Source organism: Acipenser ruthenus, chromosome 4, assembly GCF_902713425.1.
Source record: "Acipenser ruthenus chromosome 4, fAciRut3.2 maternal haplotype, whole genome shotgun sequence".
Classification (NCBI taxonomy): Eukaryota; Metazoa; Chordata; class Actinopteri; order Acipenseriformes; family Acipenseridae; genus Acipenser; species Acipenser ruthenus.
In genome coordinates this window covers 100736269-100753110 of record NC_081192.1, presented here as the reverse complement: position 1 = coordinate 100753110, position 16842 = coordinate 100736269, and the positions used below count along the sequence as shown (strand labels likewise).

At 37.8% G+C, this 16842-nt stretch overlaps 1 protein-coding gene across 4 annotated transcripts in view; it reads left to right on the top strand.

The window, feature by feature from the left end:
- The window catches only part of LOC117400241 (enhancer of polycomb homolog 1-like), a 43391-nt gene that overhangs the window by 23010 nt on the left and 3539 nt on the right, over positions 1–16842 (top strand). For 3 of the 4 annotated variants that reach the window (XM_059023265.1, XM_059023264.1, XM_059023262.1), the window contains 9 exons: positions 5973–6132; positions 9661–9806; positions 10241–10447; positions 10588–10736; positions 12470–12629; positions 13147–13320; positions 13634–13723; positions 13839–13987; positions 14312–14667. In XM_059023265.1, the coding sequence (XP_058879248.1) occupies positions 6033–6132; positions 9661–9806; positions 10241–10447; positions 10588–10736; positions 12470–12629; positions 13147–13320; positions 13634–13723; positions 13839–13987; positions 14312–14667 (1531 nt within the window). In that variant the 5' untranslated portion in view covers positions 5973–6032. The remainder of the gene's footprint in view (positions 1–5972; positions 6133–9660; positions 9807–10240; positions 10448–10587; positions 10737–12469; positions 12630–13146; positions 13321–13633; positions 13724–13838; positions 13988–14311; positions 14668–16842) is intronic. The other variant, XM_059023263.1, reaches the window with a different exon arrangement.

Genomic DNA, 16842 nt, shown 5'->3' with positions numbered 1-16842 from the left:
TGTCTTTTTGAAACCTGGCATATTTCAATGTTTCAGATGTTTAAATAGTTCAACTTCTTGAAGTGACTGTTGTAAATAAAGTTTTCATTTCAATAAACATGAACTATGTTGGAATTACTACTTTTATCAATTTCCCATTTTCTTTTCCCCTTCTCTTCCTGTGACACACTGTGCTTTCCCAGAAAGACAACTCAGTATTGTGGTTTAATTAGGTTGTTCTTCATTGCATTTACTTGGTGTATTAATAAGCTTATTCATGGCTGTCATGGCCACAACATATGCCCTATTCCTTACCAGTTCTTCTTTATTGGATTAGCGTTGAGTTTGACAGGCAGACCTTAAAGCCATGCACTTTATTACACGGGTTCATTTCAAATTATTCATCCCGGGGCTGTTGGTGACCATTGTTGTGTGTTCACATCAAGTTAGCTTTAGGTAAAGAATACTATAGTGTTAATCAGCTGGATTTATTTTAATTGAGGCTTAACAATTCACTTCTACAATAATTGTAAAGGAGCTAGTTTACTTTTTGTATTAACCACATGGTGCAGTTCAGTGGGTAATTATTTTGTTTTGACACAAGCTACCCCAAAAAGATGAACACTTCTGTAACCTGCCCTGACCATCATGTAATTAAGAATCCCTGTGTGGGGCACTTGTATGAATTTAAATCCGCTACCCTTGCACCTACAACTGCTAATATCACAACAATTTCAGCTGGCAACTTCAAATTTTCAGTGCTATGGAAACTCCAGATAAAATTGAAGAGCCCCCTTCACTTTGACATGTGACTTTAGGTGGCTGCCATATTGAGGATGATAAAGACTTAGCATTTTGCGATAATTGGTTTGGTACTTGGTACACAACTGTATTCTGCGATTTTTCTATCTGAAGTTTTGGGTATATCTTGCAAGAAAAACCTTCAGTGTCAATACTGCATATCTCAGAAACCATTTGAAGTGCATATGTGCTGACCATGGCATTGACTTTACCAGAAATGGCTGCAATATTGAGGTACAAAATTAACCCATATCAATGATACAAACCACACACTTTGACATGGATAGTGCATACACTGTTGTATTCTATGATTTTCTCAATAAAGTTCCATTACGTTAACCATTTCACTGACACTTTTTTTGACCTCTGAACATTTATAATACAGATCTTATTCACAAATCCATTTTACTTTGTTCACAAACAGTCCCATTTGATTACCCCCCCCACACCCGACGAATTATATACCCCAACCCTCCTCCCTTTCCCCTTGCACAAACACACATGCATTTACAAAGCTGGTCCTGAGCACAATCACACACTTATTTGCCAAACATGCAGAAATCCCGTAAAGGGTTTGGGAGAACACTAATGTGAAAAGTAAATACACCTAATGACAATTGGCGGTCTTGAGTTTTCACTCATTGTAAGATGCTATTAGGAACTTCTGTATTGGTATGTTGCATAGGATTTAGTGGCTCGAGGATCAAACCACTGTCTTTGTGTGTTGGAGATCAGTGCGATGTCTGTACCAGAAGAGCCAGGTTCTGTCGACGAAGCTCGATGTCTTCATTACTCCAACTTTGTCATCTACTGTGTGACTGCGATTTCTTTGCAGCACCAGCACTGACTAAAGGTTGAAGACTAGTCTAGTCCCGAAAGCAAAAAATTAAATAGAGCAGTTTACATACTATACAGTATCTTTCTGTGTCTGCCATGCAGTTTTGAATATTTATAATTAAGGTTGTTTCCTCATAAGCCCGTTTAGCTTTAGAAGCTATACTGTACAGATGTTTTAAAGGTATTTTTTTGTTTGTTTGTTTTGCTTCCCATAGCTAAAACAGTTTAGGAACGGTATTCATAACAGCTGATGCTGTGATGTAGCAGCAGTCATCTACCATCTGATAGAAGCCCGCTAGAGCTGGACGCTGATGGTACATTTTCTAATATGGAACATGTGCCAGCTTTTAAACATGGTTTTGATTCTTAGCTGTTTACATTGAGTCAGTGTGTGTTCCTGCTGGGTGGATATGATGTCATGTGTACAGAGGGGCATGCACAATGCTGTAATCGTTAACACTGCACTGATTTGAGAGGATCTGACACCACAGCTGGGGTACTTGTCAGCATTCGAATGACTCCTAGTCTCTTTCAGATATACAGCATTACATAGTACCTCGCAGTGACACATGAGAACAGTGTTCTGAAATGCAGTGTCACCGTCACGCCAAGGCTCGTTTTTTTTTATTTTTTTTTATAGTGAATCTCAAAACCTGCTCTTCACAGATTTCACAAGACCCAGAATGAAACGGAGACCACATTCTTGGACAAGGGACCTATCTAAATTGTATAGCCTATTTCTGTATACCAAGTATCAGAATCAGGATGTATTTCTTAGTGGGTGTGCCTCATGGTTTTTACATTACTGGTGGCTCAAATTTGGATACAGCTGTGAAGGGAAGTGAATCTCAAACACATGGTTTTTCCAGTTTATTTTTTACTTTGCAGGTATGTTTATGTAGTTTACACCAGCACTCACATGTTAAGTTATGTTAGTATCAACCAGTGTGAAGGAAGAATAACTTAAATGTATATACTGTGGGGCTGAACAATGAGAGCAATCTTGATTTGGATTCTTCCCACAATCCAGGATTATCTAAAACTCGGAAGGAACAGTTTGCAAATGTTAAAGCAGAACTGAGTGGCCATCTGTTGGTGGCTGTTGTCTTGGTATTTTGCATGTACAGTATAAGATTTACTGTGTTGTGTAGTATGCAGCAAGTTCATTTGAAGAATAAAATTGTTAGGTGGGGGAGGAGAAAATGCTGTTTTCTGACCACACTAATTTTAAAGAAACCTCAAAACATTAAAATATAATTAATTGACCACGCTTTCTTTTAGACATTTGCAAAAGATTACTTCCACCCATTTTCAGTTTACTTTTAAGATACTGGCTTTGCAAGCAACTGCTGTAGCATGTGTGTTCAGTGTAAAAGCAGCAGAGGATCTGGTTCAGGGGAACAACTACACTTCTACTGATTTGCTTACAGTACTGTAGAATTCCATTTGATTAACATTTGATTCTCATTCAGTAGTTGTGGAAATGCACAATACCTGGCTTACTGAGCTAGTGCTGCCTCTTTTCAACTTCTAGATGAATCACTTGGTGATCCTTTATATCTAAGGGTGATTTTGTGATTGCTGGGGTCAGGAAATCTACTTGTGTTCTGTTTGGTTTGGGTTGTGTTACTAAAATAGGTCCAGCTCTCAAAGTAACAAATCTGTCTTGCTAAGTATGCATTGCAGAGCTTATCCAGCCAGTAGCCAAGTAATTGCTGTAGAATATGAAGTTATGCAGTGGACAGTACAGTAGCATTGACCCCGGACTTTCTCCAGGTCCACAATGTCAGTTTGGTGTTGTGGGAACCAGAATTGAACACAGTATTCCAAGCGTGATTACTCCAGTGCATTATATAACCTCATCATAACCCCCTTGGATTTGTAATCTACACTATTTGCTTTATCCACTTCAGTCACTGGTACCGTGTTAAGACATCTTTGTCTATTTTATAATGCATACTGTGTGTTATTTTCAAAGTTATGGTAGGGCAACTTAAACTCTCAGAGTTCACACAAACTGTTTTAAAATTTCCAAAAATATAATTCAGTTTGTCACTGAAGGGGATGTATCCAAGCATTGCTTCCCTGCATTGTTTGGCTGACAGCAATTAATCTGTTACCACACCAAGGTATTTCTCTTGGTGTGCCTGTTCTAGACCTATTCTCCCCTCCCCCTTTTTGGTATTTGGATCTTACAATCTTGTGACTGGCATGTAACACTTCACATTTGTTGACACTGAATTTTTGGATTTCATTTACCACTTTTCTGCCCAGTTTATTTCCTGGGTGTCGTTTGTAAATCTGACAAGTTTACTCCTTTTATCTGATCTAAATGGTGGATGTAGATAAGAAACATGAGTGATCCAATGTCAAAGCCCTGTGACACTCCACTGAGTACATTGTCACAGTTGGAGGTTTCCCCTCTTGCAGCTACTCTTGCTTCTTGTGTTTTAACCAGTTTTGTGACACAGCCTAATGAAACATTCTCTCGAGGTACCATTCCCATTACACGAAGCCTCCTGAAATGCTTTTTTTTTTTTTTTATTCACAAACACCTGTGTCTACTGTCAGTGTATCCTGTTCCTGATGTACCTCTTTGGGTGTAATAGTGTTAAAATACATTAATAAATTAACTGTGTTGACCTGGTGTTAGAAGATCTGCCTGTTAAGCAGATAAGCCAGATATCTGAATTTCTGTAGCAGCTGAAAGAGGCTGGGTGTGAGTATTGTATGACAGGGTTGCTTTTCAGTGTGATGCACTATGCACTGTCAGCCCAGAGCATTGTGTTGGCTAGGTCAGTGTTGGTCTCATGCTGGCAGTCTTCATAACATTTTGCCTTGATGTGGGGGGAGGGGGTGAACAGATTTGCTACATGTACCCGTTTGTCTTGGTGGTTTTAGCTGATTTTATTTGGAAACAAATATTTGCTTTAGTGTAGTAACCTGCAGTTTGACACTCTTGTTTATAAGCCTTGGTACTCCACCCAGGAGAGCTGCACTGTGTTTTTCTTAAGACCTACTGTAGTGATGAAGGCAATAATGCCTAAAGAAGTTCAGCAAGGCCAAGATCAGTGCTGGCTCTAACTCCTTGGACTGTGTGATTCCAGTCTGCAGCAGAAGTTTATTTTACTATGTGTAAACCCTGTATATATTTGTACTGATCTTCATGAAACTGATACAGAAACTAGATGTCAAATTATAACCTTAATGGACAAACTGTAAAGCTGTTGTATTGTGTAGTGGACAGTACATTGCACAGATAGCAGCCATTTAAGTTGCTGATTTTAAATGGACACTGCAGTGTTAGCTAAAATTTTAAATGAGTGCCACATGAATATATAAACATTTGTCTACTTTTTCATGATACTGATCCAGCAAGTTTTGTATTTACAGCAGTGGCGGTTGGGTTGCAATAATATCTGGCAGTAGCTGTCTGGTAATGTAATGAAATGTTAATCTTGTTGGATATGGATATCATTTACTGCAAGGGTTGTGCAATACAAAGCCTTATAGCGGCTGTATGACCTTCTCTTTAGCCATGGTATTAGGAGAATTTGTTTTCATTAGGTTTCAGCATGCTGCCAAAGTGGCTTAGGTCAAATGGGCCTCATCTCACGACTTCTGTAACAAATGTGTGCACACAGATATTCTCTTGTTTGCTGTATTTTCTTTAGATTTAGAGACATGAGTGACAAACCTGTGTCTCTTCACAGGGCACACACAAGAATACCAAGATCTCCTGTGGGAGATGTGAAAAGGCAGTTTGTCCCTCCCATTTTGTACCACTTTGTGGTTATTGCCAGAGCGTATGTAAAAGGCTTTGTAGATTTGTTCAATGAAAACCTTTAAAAATAAATAATAAAACACCAAGAGAAATACCTTGGTGTGGTGTGCTGTCAGCCAAACAATGCAGGGAAGCAATGCTTGGATACATCCCCTTCAGTGACAAACTGAATTATATTTTTGGAAATTTTAAAACAGTTTGTGTGAACTCTGAGAGTTGTCTTCTATTGATAGAAATCAATTAATATACAGGGTCACATTGACCCCACCTCATCAGTTATGTAGTTCTACCCCACCTCACCACTTAAGGGTTAAAGAGTGCTGCCCATGGCTGCTTTTAACCTGTGCAAAGTAAACATTCCAGAAGTTAAGAAAATTAACATGCATGCAGAATAAGTTATACTATTCTTTTAGTGCAAACTAGGTGAAATTGGAAGACTAAGAATTAGCCTATTTTTTTTAAATTTATCCCAGAAATATAGGTACTGTATGCATATGCAGTTTCTTTCTATTTCATTACCAGTATCCAGTGCCGATTCCAATAGCTTTTTTTATTTTGTGTTTTTCTGTAGGAACACCATCTCCAGCGGGCAATTTCGGCACAGCAGGTGTATGGAGAGAAACGAGATAATATGGTTATTCCTGTTCCAGAGGCAGGAAGCAACATTGCCTACTATGAATCTCTCTACCCTGGGGAGTTCAAGATGCCAAAGCAGCTTATTCACATACAGCGTAAGTACAGGAACACACGATTCAGTGTGGTTGGGAGGCTTAAGAAAACAGGACCTTGTAAAGCTAATTTTGGTTAAGTATAGCAAAGCCCTATATTGAGGTCCAACTTGGTACAGAGATTTGCTGCCTTATTGGGAACTCCCATATGGTGGAATAACCCTATAATAACACATTTTATAAATTGGTTATACTTCAAGTCAAACTGTCTCCTAGATGTCTCTATATAGTGTCCTGCAGTGTTGAGAGTTGTCTTGTTGCAGCAGGTGATTTATAGACCAGCAGCGATGCTATTGGTTTATTATTAAAACACATAAATATGGTTTTGTTTTGTTGAGTTAACAGTGCTTACTAATGCTAAATAATTAAATAATAATAATAATTGTATTGTAATATTACATGAGGTAAAGAATAGGAGAAAAGTATGAGTTTCACTGCAGCATTATTAGCAATTAAAATACTGTTTCCTGTCAAATGTGAAGTCTGAGCCAAAATAATTAAGAGCCCTAGCATTGGGAGAAGTCATCGTTTACCAGTGTAAGACCGCACTTACAGTGTAATCTGCCATGTCCATGCAATCTTTTGTTTAAATTAAGGGGAGTGCTTGAGATGAAAAGGTTAACGTGGTACTGTAGGCTGCTGCTGTGTTTTAAATTGATGTGAGAGATTCTTTGCTTCCAGCAATATTGAGTGTTCTCTATCTGACCTGTCTATCCTGTGTAACACTTGTGGAGAGGATATTTTTTTCAACTGGATTTCATTGTTTTTTGCAGCGGTAACAAAATGGGTCACTTACATTTTAGTAAAAATAATTTGGTGGTTCATGCATGTGATTTTTTTAAACTTTTTTTTTTTAATCAAACGTGTGTGTTTGTTTTAAAAAAAGGAGGAGCCCGTTTTGTAGGAAATCATCATTAAATAAAAAATGCTAATAAGAATTCTGCTGTACACTGGGAAGGCACTAATCAAAATGTTTGTGTTACAGTACTTGGTTTCTTATAGTTTTATCTTTAAATGGGGAAAATGTCAGCATTTGCACAATAAATACATATTTCTCTGTAGGGATGCAACAGTTATGATTTTCCCAAACATTTGCATACGATTACAAACCAAATGCTGTCAACAAAAGCAAAAACCAAAATCAATTTTTTTGTACAATGAAAGTGTTGGTAGTTTCAGCACTAAGCCGGCAGGTATTTTTTGGGAGCTCATCGCACACTTTGCTGCATGTAGATGTTTCATATTAACTTCCTTTAATATGGTAACATAAGTTTAAAGTTATGACAAGACTTACTGATTGATTGACAGCCCTCAGTAGGGATAGCTTCATACTGAGTGTGGGTGTCCAGGGCTGTTTTTCATATGCAAACACTCAGTCTGCGTACCCTAACTTAAACCTTTTGTTACAAAAAGGGCTTCCTAAAAAGTGAAAAACTAAAGCTGGGAGTTTGAGTTTAAAAAGTCTGGACTGTCTGTTAAATTTACTTTTTGTAGATCTCCCAACCGTTTATTATTTATTTACTTGTTGTCCAGGACCCCCTTGTAAACGAGGACTTGGTCTCAATGGGTAAATCTCCTGGTTAAGTAAATAAAGCGCATTGCAAAGTACAAACACAATAAAAACATGTGGTTCAGACTTAATCAGCAACATGCACAGTTGAGAGAATAGAACAAATAAGACATAAAAAATAATAAGGTGGAGTGAAGGAGAAACATTGGCAGGAGGCTCTATGCAATTCCCAAATACGATCTTTAAAACCAGAGAAGGAAAGATTATCAGAGTCCTACTATGATGGAAACAGTTCCACGCTTTCGGGAGTTGATGCGATTACATTGTGTTCTGCATTCTGTCTGCATATTGATTGAATTTGTGCAACGCCTTGCCTATAGTCACGTATATCACATGAACTGCAGTTCTACTCGGACATGATTGGCACAGCCGACCATGCTGACAATGAGGGTACCAGGAAAATCTATTGCTGCATTTCTTTTATTCTTTCTACACTGTCTAATGTATAATACATTGGTATGAGCAGCGCTCCAGATAAAGTTTGGGACTGGGAGTAATTTCCCTCTAATTAACAGAGAGAGTAAAATGTATTTTCAAGGGGGTAAAATCAACATAAACTTGAAGTCATGAGTAATCTCGATAAATACTGTATAATCTTTAATAGTAATGGGGTAGCCATTAAAAAGAGCCTTCCATTTTAACTGCAATGTTACTTGGAATTACTGTACATCCACACTTGTGTTCTACGAGGTTCTTTATCGGCTCAGCGCATTTGTCGAGGTATCACACAGACTGCAAATTAATTACGTTGCTTCTGTTTTAACATTTAAATTCTTACTCAGTGAACATGTTAACTTCAATATAAAGTCATACAGAAATGCATTCATAAGTTCTAAAACAGTTTTAGCGGTTGCCTACAAATCCAACTGACGATGGTTCCAGTTGAATTTGTAGCTGGACTGGGGCGTTTACGCTTCAACCTGTGTAGCTTGCTGGTAAATGTCTTATTCTCACTGTGATTGGCTGCAAAGACAACATGGCTAACCAGAAATTGGATAATGTTTAGGTTGCTTTTTCTTATGTACGGTTTCCTAGTAACTGAAGATTTTGTATTCTGGTAGTTAGTGGAAGTTTTCGGGGAGGCAGACAAGCTGTGCAACAAAATTGCTTTGTGTATTTTTTACACATTAAATTTAGTGTGTTTGATTTTTAATGTGTAAAAACGGCAGGTACGTAGCTTATCTGGACTGCTGGGTATAAGTGATGCAATAACACTGTTTCGAGCTTATTTGTCACAGTTAAACAATGTGTGTAATGGTGGTATGTCCTGTTCCCTTGGCTGCACAAATGTGGTTTGGTTTTTACCGAAAACCAATTGTAACCGAATTGCATCAGTATTTGTCTGTAAATGGACATACATGTTGTGACTCCTTTTTCCTAATGGCTGGGGTTCAACACGCTCAGTACTATAGAGATTAAGTTAGTGGGATACTTTGAGTGGACTATGGGGAAAATATTTTGGTAGGAAACTGTTCTTTCTTAGGAAATGATTAATGCAAATCGTTTTGTGGTGGTAGATAATAGCCATTAAGAGGTTTTCTGTTAAACCTAGAGGTAAAAGTGCTATTGGATCTTTCCAGAAAATGTATATTTCCCCTTCAAGTACATAAATTAGATTACTTATTTTTTCAAGAATATATTCGTTATACAGTTGCATAGTTTATATTTACTGAACCTTTTAAACCATTTTTTTGTTTTGTATGCAGTTTAGATGAATATTAATGCTAGGTATTGTAAACTCGCAGTCCTTATTCCCGTACCATGCTAATGTAATGTTCTTCTTGCATAAACATTAGTTGATGTTGGAAGTCACTCTTGCCAGCAAGGAACATAACATTTAATATTTCTGAATCTTAACATTTTTATTTCTGCCTGAAATAGATTGCAGTGAAAATGTTATAACTGCATGAAGACAGCGCCTGTAAACATGATGATGATTTTTTTTATTCTCTTCATAATAGCTTTTAGTCTGGATGCTGAGCAGCCGGACTACGACATGGATTCAGAAGATGAGGCATTTGTGAATAAGCTGAAAAAGAAGATGGAGATCACCCCTCTGCAGTTTGAGGAGATGATTGACCGTCTAGAAAAGGGCAGTGGCCAGCAGGTAATGCCTGAGAACGGATTACTACTGCCACATTGTGCTCCTTAAAACCATTACTAAACTAACCGTCTGACTACACTGTGAACACGATAACTGCCTTAAAACTTTGATCATACAGCCCTAGCTTCCTATAGAGGAGTTGTTTCTGACTCCCACATAAACTCTCTGAAGTTTAACCTTTCTGAAGTTTAACCTTTCTGACACTGCGATTTATGAGGACCCTCTGTATATGCGCGCACTGGTTTAGGAGGTGTCTTTAGTTAAGTTAGTTCTCAATATTATCACATAAAATTAGTCCCAGAAAATACCAATTGCTGATGCTATTTTTTTTATGATGTGTGAGTTCAGCCCATTGAAATCTGCAGTAAAACCCCAGGAAGTGCGTGTAGTATTTTATCCAGTACACTGCAGGCTGAATTAACTTTCTTAACCTTCAGCTGGTGACTCTCCAGGAGGCCAAACTGCTGCTGAAGGAGGATGACGACCTGATCCGAGAAGCATACGAGTACTGGATCAGGAAAAGGACAAGCTGCCAGGGCTCCTCCCTCATCCCGGTGGTGAAGCAGGAGAAGCGGGATGGCTCCAGCACGAACGACCCCTACGTCGCCTTTAGAAGGAGAACGGAAAAGATGCAAACAAGAAAGGTGGGCTTGTGTACAGTTTGGGCTTTTATTTCATTTGAGCTTGTTTTATTAATATGTAAAATAGAAATATACAGTTAGAATTTCTGAGAGTCCTTTCCCCTCTGGTTGCATTATTTGAAAATGATTTATCTTTTTCACAGAATCGGAAGAACGATGAGGCATCCTATGAGAAAATGCTGAAGCTGCGGAGAGATCTGAGCCGAGCCGTAACCATCTTGGAAATGATCAAGAGGAGAGAGAAGAGTAAGCGGGAGCTGCTGCACTTGACACTGGAGATCATTGAAAAGAGGTAAGAGTACTCTTGTGAAGCTGGACCTTTTATTGAAACTTGGCAGCAGACTAAAGCTAATGCAGAACTATAAATGTAACCAAATCCGCAGTGTTTTATACAGTAAACCTAAATGAGACTGATTTTTAAAATGGCCTTCATTTGGACAGGTGGTCCTTCTAGTTGGTCTTTTTATTATTTGTATATAAATGTTTCCCTTTTGAATTTTTGCAGGTGGTTTTTAAAACTAAAATATTGAGTGGTTAGAACTGTCAAGAGTGGTTTCAAATATGCTGCCAATTTACTGATTTCTGTTTGTGCCCAAACATTTTCCTTTGATCCCAAAGTACAGTCTGTAGGTTGCTGGAGATAATTGCATCAGCACTTTGTCATGTGGGGAGGGAACCTTCATTTGGGGGTTTAATGACTGATTGCTTGATGACAGCAATCATTTAAGTGCTCTGTTTTTCTTACTGGTTCTGAATCAATTTCCTTGCTCCTAATTGTATGTCTGTTTTCTGCTATAAATTGAATGCATAACTCATGGCAACTTTTATACAAAAAAAATGATGAATTGACATTACCCACCATGGTACCATTTAAGTGAACATGCACCCTTGCACTTAATCTCAAAAAATGGTTATCCTGTGGACATGAAACTGGTCTGTAATTGTTAATGGTGCCTGATTTGTACCTCCTTAACATTTAAAGTAGACTGATTTATTAAATATAGTATCTATGAAATAGCTATAAATCATGTTGCTTTAAAAAAAAAAGTGGTTTTATATAATCAGCATCAATTCTTTGACATGAATTTAATATTGGTACTGGGATGAACATGACCTTTTCATGTTGGGATATTGGTTCAAGATTTGGATATTCATTTTCAAAACGTTATCAAAGCCATTATATGTAACACTGTATTTTAAAGTTGAATAATATCCCAGAAATAAGAAAGGTCTTACTTTACCCTCGTGAACTAACTACAAAACAAAGAAAGCAATACAGTAGTTAAATTTTGCGTGTATTTCAAGTAAAAACAAAGTAGACAACGCATTTTTTAAAAGAATCCCTGCCATTGTGTCTTCGCAATAAACACACTTTCATAAAGCAATAACATACATTTCTAACTTGAATAAACGTGAAAAAGGGTTCATTGTACAATAAACAATATTTATTCCCTGTTTTATTTCTTTTTTTGCAAAAACTAGGATTGCATCATGAAAGAATTAAAACATTGATCACTATGCGAGCCATTTCTTTTGCAAGTATGGCCTGTATCATATTGCAGACAGAAACTGACCCAGATTTGACTCGCTTCTTATATATATTGTAGCGGCGGTAAGAATCCAAGCAGACAACTTGTATCTTCCAAAACAGATAGCTCTTATTTAGCAAATAGAGTGAACAGCAACACTCACCAGCACGTGGGGCTGATCTTAGCCGAGTCAGAGCGCACCAGGAGAACGCCCCCTACTGTCTGCACCTGCCAATGGGGCACTGGCAGGACGCTGCTCCCCCTTACAGCAGTAGCAGTGACAAGCAAAGGAAAGCGAGCAGCAGAGTAAATCCCAGCCTCCGTGACAATATAAATAAAGCTCACACAGATAAAATCATTTCTGATGGACATTTTTTTTTGCCTTCATATATATATATGTGAAAAAAAAATGTGGCTATTTGTCCCAGCATTATTTTATATTGATGTTTTTAATAGCTGTTAGGCTACATATTTACCATCCTTTCCCCTCTTTCAGGTATAGCATAGCTGACTTCGGTGGAGAGATTATGGCTGAGGTCTTGGCACAGCGACAGCTATTGAAACCCACATACACACTGCCCATCATTCCGCTATCAAATAGCAATCAATTTAAGCACCAGGATCACATGGAGCTTAAAGAATATAGACCTAATAAGGTGAGTTCATTTTTTTTCTCCAAATCTCCCCAGAAAAATGTGAATGTGTATAGTACCTGGGTAATGGCAAAGACAACGCTAGTGGATATTGGTGCCATCCGTCAGCTGGCATCTGGTACAAGGTTTGTGTTCTTCCTGTAATTTGTATGTAGTCTTTCTAAAATAAGCTATGCCTTACTTATTTATAATAACGAAGACCAGGGCAACATGAATATAAAACATTTCAAAATTGCAGTAACACAGATTAGACTGACTAGTGTGTGTATTTAGTACCATAAGAATCCGACGTTTTTTCCCCCCTATAGTATTAAATGAGTAATGATTAGCTACCATTCTCGGAACAGATCTTAAAATTGTCTGACAATGTTCAACCTTTTGTATTTCTGCTCTGCCTAAAAATGTTGTTTTATTGTTATTTTAAGCGACCTTTTGTTTTTCCAGATCCTTTCCTATCATTTTAAATTTTATTTTTATTTTTTATTTTTATTTATTATTTTTTCCCTATATGTATTTCCAGCCAGAGAAGACAGAAGTTCGGACAAAAAGGAAATATGAGAAGAAGCCCAAAGTCTTACCTTTATCCACAGCTGCTGCATCTCTGCAAACAAGCCCTGCTGCACTGCCAGTCTTCAATGCAAAGGACTTAAATCAGTATGACTTTCCCAGCTCAGATGAAGAATCTTTCCCCCAGGTACAGTTCCATACATTAAGGATTTAAAAAATCTGAATTAATTGGTTGTTTAAATTATTTTATAAACCGAAAGGATCAAGTGTTTATTTGCTTTTTTGTAAAACCGTTGCTACAAATTCTTTCAATCAGTTTAACAAATTGACTTTTTAATGGACTTTGATAGGAGCATGTGCTTCTGGAGATTTGGAATTCCATGAAGCACAAAGCTCCTTGATTTGCTTCAGTAAGGGACACTGTGAAGTGACTCAAACAGATATCATCATAAATGTGATGCTTTTTCATGAAGCTGTGTGTTTTTATTTTTTATTTTTAGATCCATTCAGGTTCCTCAGAAGCTGAGGAAGAAAATGACCCAGATGGTCCCTTTGCTTTCCGTCGGAAGGCAGGCTGTCATTATTATGCTGTAAGTGTCTTGACTAGTGTGTGTGGTGTGTGTTTGTTTGTTTTTTTTTGGTTTTTTTACTGCATCTACTTCAACTCTTGTGCAGAAAACATCAGATTTGTATTTTGTTTTGCAGTGTCGATCAGACCAAACTGGCAATTGGCCATGGTGTAGTCCAGAGGAAGGAGGGTTAGCAGACGTGCGCTACAGATACTGCCTCACTACCCTGACCGTACCCAGGCGCTGTGTTGGATTTGCACGGCGGCGCATTGGACGGGGTGGAAGGTGAGTCTTCTAGGAAAGGTGAATTTTCTTTGTTGAGTGGATTCTCCTAAATCATTGGCTTATACCTTTCACCCAAGGGACTGAAAACAAAGTGACATTTTTAAATGAACTTCTACATACATATACACACTTTTACATAAGAGTATATATTTCAGTAGCTTCTTTTAATTTGCAGAATGTAATTTTATTTATTTAAGTTCAAGTTCCTGTTTTTAAACAATTAGTTCAGAAACATTGGTCTAACTACATTTAAAGAAGTGCTTCTATCCTTTCCTCTGTCTGTTGTGTGTATAAGTGTATTTCTCCGTGTTTTCTTTCCCACAGGGTCTTGTTGGACAGAGCACATACAGACTACGACAGTGTATTTCATCGGCTGGATCCGGAAATGCTTGCCTCCCCACAATACTCTCCCATTGACAAGTTTGCCAGTACCTCAGAAACAAATACCTCGGACAGAAATCCCCCTAGAGACCTCAGTCAGATACTTTTGAACATTAAATCATGTCGATGGAGACATTTTAGACCCCGGACACTACTCTTATATAACACAGAGAACACGGAAGTATCCTCAAGGAAACTGTACAGGGGTTTCAGTCGAACAGCCTCAGCACAACCTGGGACCCAGGCAGGCGGTACCTCTCTACAAGACAGGAGTGGTGCCCGCTCCACACCGATTGTGGGTAGGTTCTATATGTTGGATATAACCACTGGCTTACTTTTCCAGTGTAGGTTATTGCAAGCTGTATTCTGAATTGGTTAAACACAACTAGGAGCTTTGTATGTGACAAAAGGTAAATTGAATGTTTTTCTGTGCATGAAATTATGTGCAAGATCATGCTGTTTCATTGATTTAAGTTCTGTACTTCAATCTATTTTCTGGACAGCAGTTGATTTTAAGGAAGTCTGCATATGTTTTGGGGGGGGTGGTGTTGGTTTTCTTTGAATGCTTTCATTTAAGTGCATTTCTTTGAAAGAAGTGTCAGTGACTTTGGTAGAAAACCTTTTTGTAGTCATGTAGGTACTTTTCATTGCATGGTTGAGAAGCTTTAAGAGTCTTTAGAGATTTTCTTTTATTACATTTGTAACAAGATGCATAAGCTTTTACAGCCATTTGTAGATATAGATGGTGCTATCCTGAATGTAAAATAGTGTGCGGACACAACTGAAATCCATCATTTTTTTAGTCTTGCGGCACGTGTTGAATCTTACACAATGTTCTGTAGGTCTTGCATTGTGAGAACAGTAAATAATTTTATTTAAACTGTCTGCATTGAGAAGATTGACCTATCTGATATACAGTATCCCACAATATGATTGACTGGTGTGCATATGTACTGATTTCAAAGTTTTGTTTTCTTTACATGTTTATTTATAGACAGAGAATAATTGTTACCCAAAATAGCCATCAGGTTCCACAGATAGGGATCACAATGTAAAATACAAATTAAGAATTAACCTAATGAATATCTTCTCTTTTTTTTTTTTTTTTTTTAAATACAATAAAAAGAAAAAATCATAATTATGAACCTAATATATGGGTGAGGGAACCACGGCTGTCCCATGCCAGCCAGTGCTGTTGTCGGTTCCTTGTGCAGGGTTCGTACGGATGCTTGAAAACCTGGAAAGTCTTGGAAAACTGCTTTTAACAAAATCCAGTCCTGGAACACTGTGGAAAATTGGCATTTTATTATAGGGTTATGGAAAGTCATGGACTTTTTAAAAAAATGTGGTACTTTTAATTGTTGCATTCCACCTTTTTGAGCCCCGGCCCCCCACAATATATCGGATATGATCAAACTCGATTTGGCTCACTGTTCGTGCTTTTTGATTGGCTCACCGCGTTGTTACGTGTATTCTCGTGTGAGTTTGATGCTCGCCAGAGCTGGCGAGAGAGATTGCGGTTGCTGCTTGATAACGGTTTAGTAGCTGTGTATTTAGTCTTTTAAACACTTAAATTCTGACACTTAGATTGTCAGTTAATATATATTTTAAATATAATATACTAAGTCTGCGCTTTTAAATATAGTATTGAAATATGATCCGTTGGATGCTTGTAAGGCATTTATAGAATATACAATATAATTTTACAATCAGATGCCTTTGGTGTAAGACCTGCCCCTGCTAAAGAATTTGTTTTTATTTGTTGACCGCATCTAGAATTAAAATTGGACATGCAATTTAATACGGTCCTACAGTAAATAGTTGTTTTGGCAGTTTTGTGATGACTTTGTGTCAGTGTTAATATCGTGTCTGTTTGAGTACAATGTATTGAATGTGCTGTTACATACGGAGGGGGTTATGTTTATATTCAACAGCTGTGTGACGTAGTAATGCGCTACCAGTGAGTTAGTGTTACTTAGAGCTGCGACTGTGTTAGAATGTGTTCTTGTTCCGAAGCCAGTTACTTTCATTGTTTCATTACTGGATTTGCATCTGCTATTCAAAGAAGAATCACACACACTGGCGGGATTTAATAATGAGCAACTTATATATTTTTTTTGTCATCGTCATTATAGTTTCAGTTATTGCAATACAGCTGGGGTAACAGTTGCAGTTTTGACTGTGAAACGCTTGATCCTGGAAATTGTGTGTGGTCATGAAAAATGCTTAAGTCCATGATTTTACTTGTAAAAATAGCATACGAACACTGCTTGTGAAATTTAACAGCAGCCAATGCCATAACTGTATGGTGTGCAAAATGTTCATAGTTTGCTTTCTGGCAAATTTGGGAACAAGACCCTGATTTTAGCTCTAATCTGGAACTAACTTAATGTTATCTTGGGTATAGCAGGCCAAGATCTGTGTTAATCAGGGTCTATGAAACGAGCAGCTGGTAGTTTTTCTTGGGTGTTAAA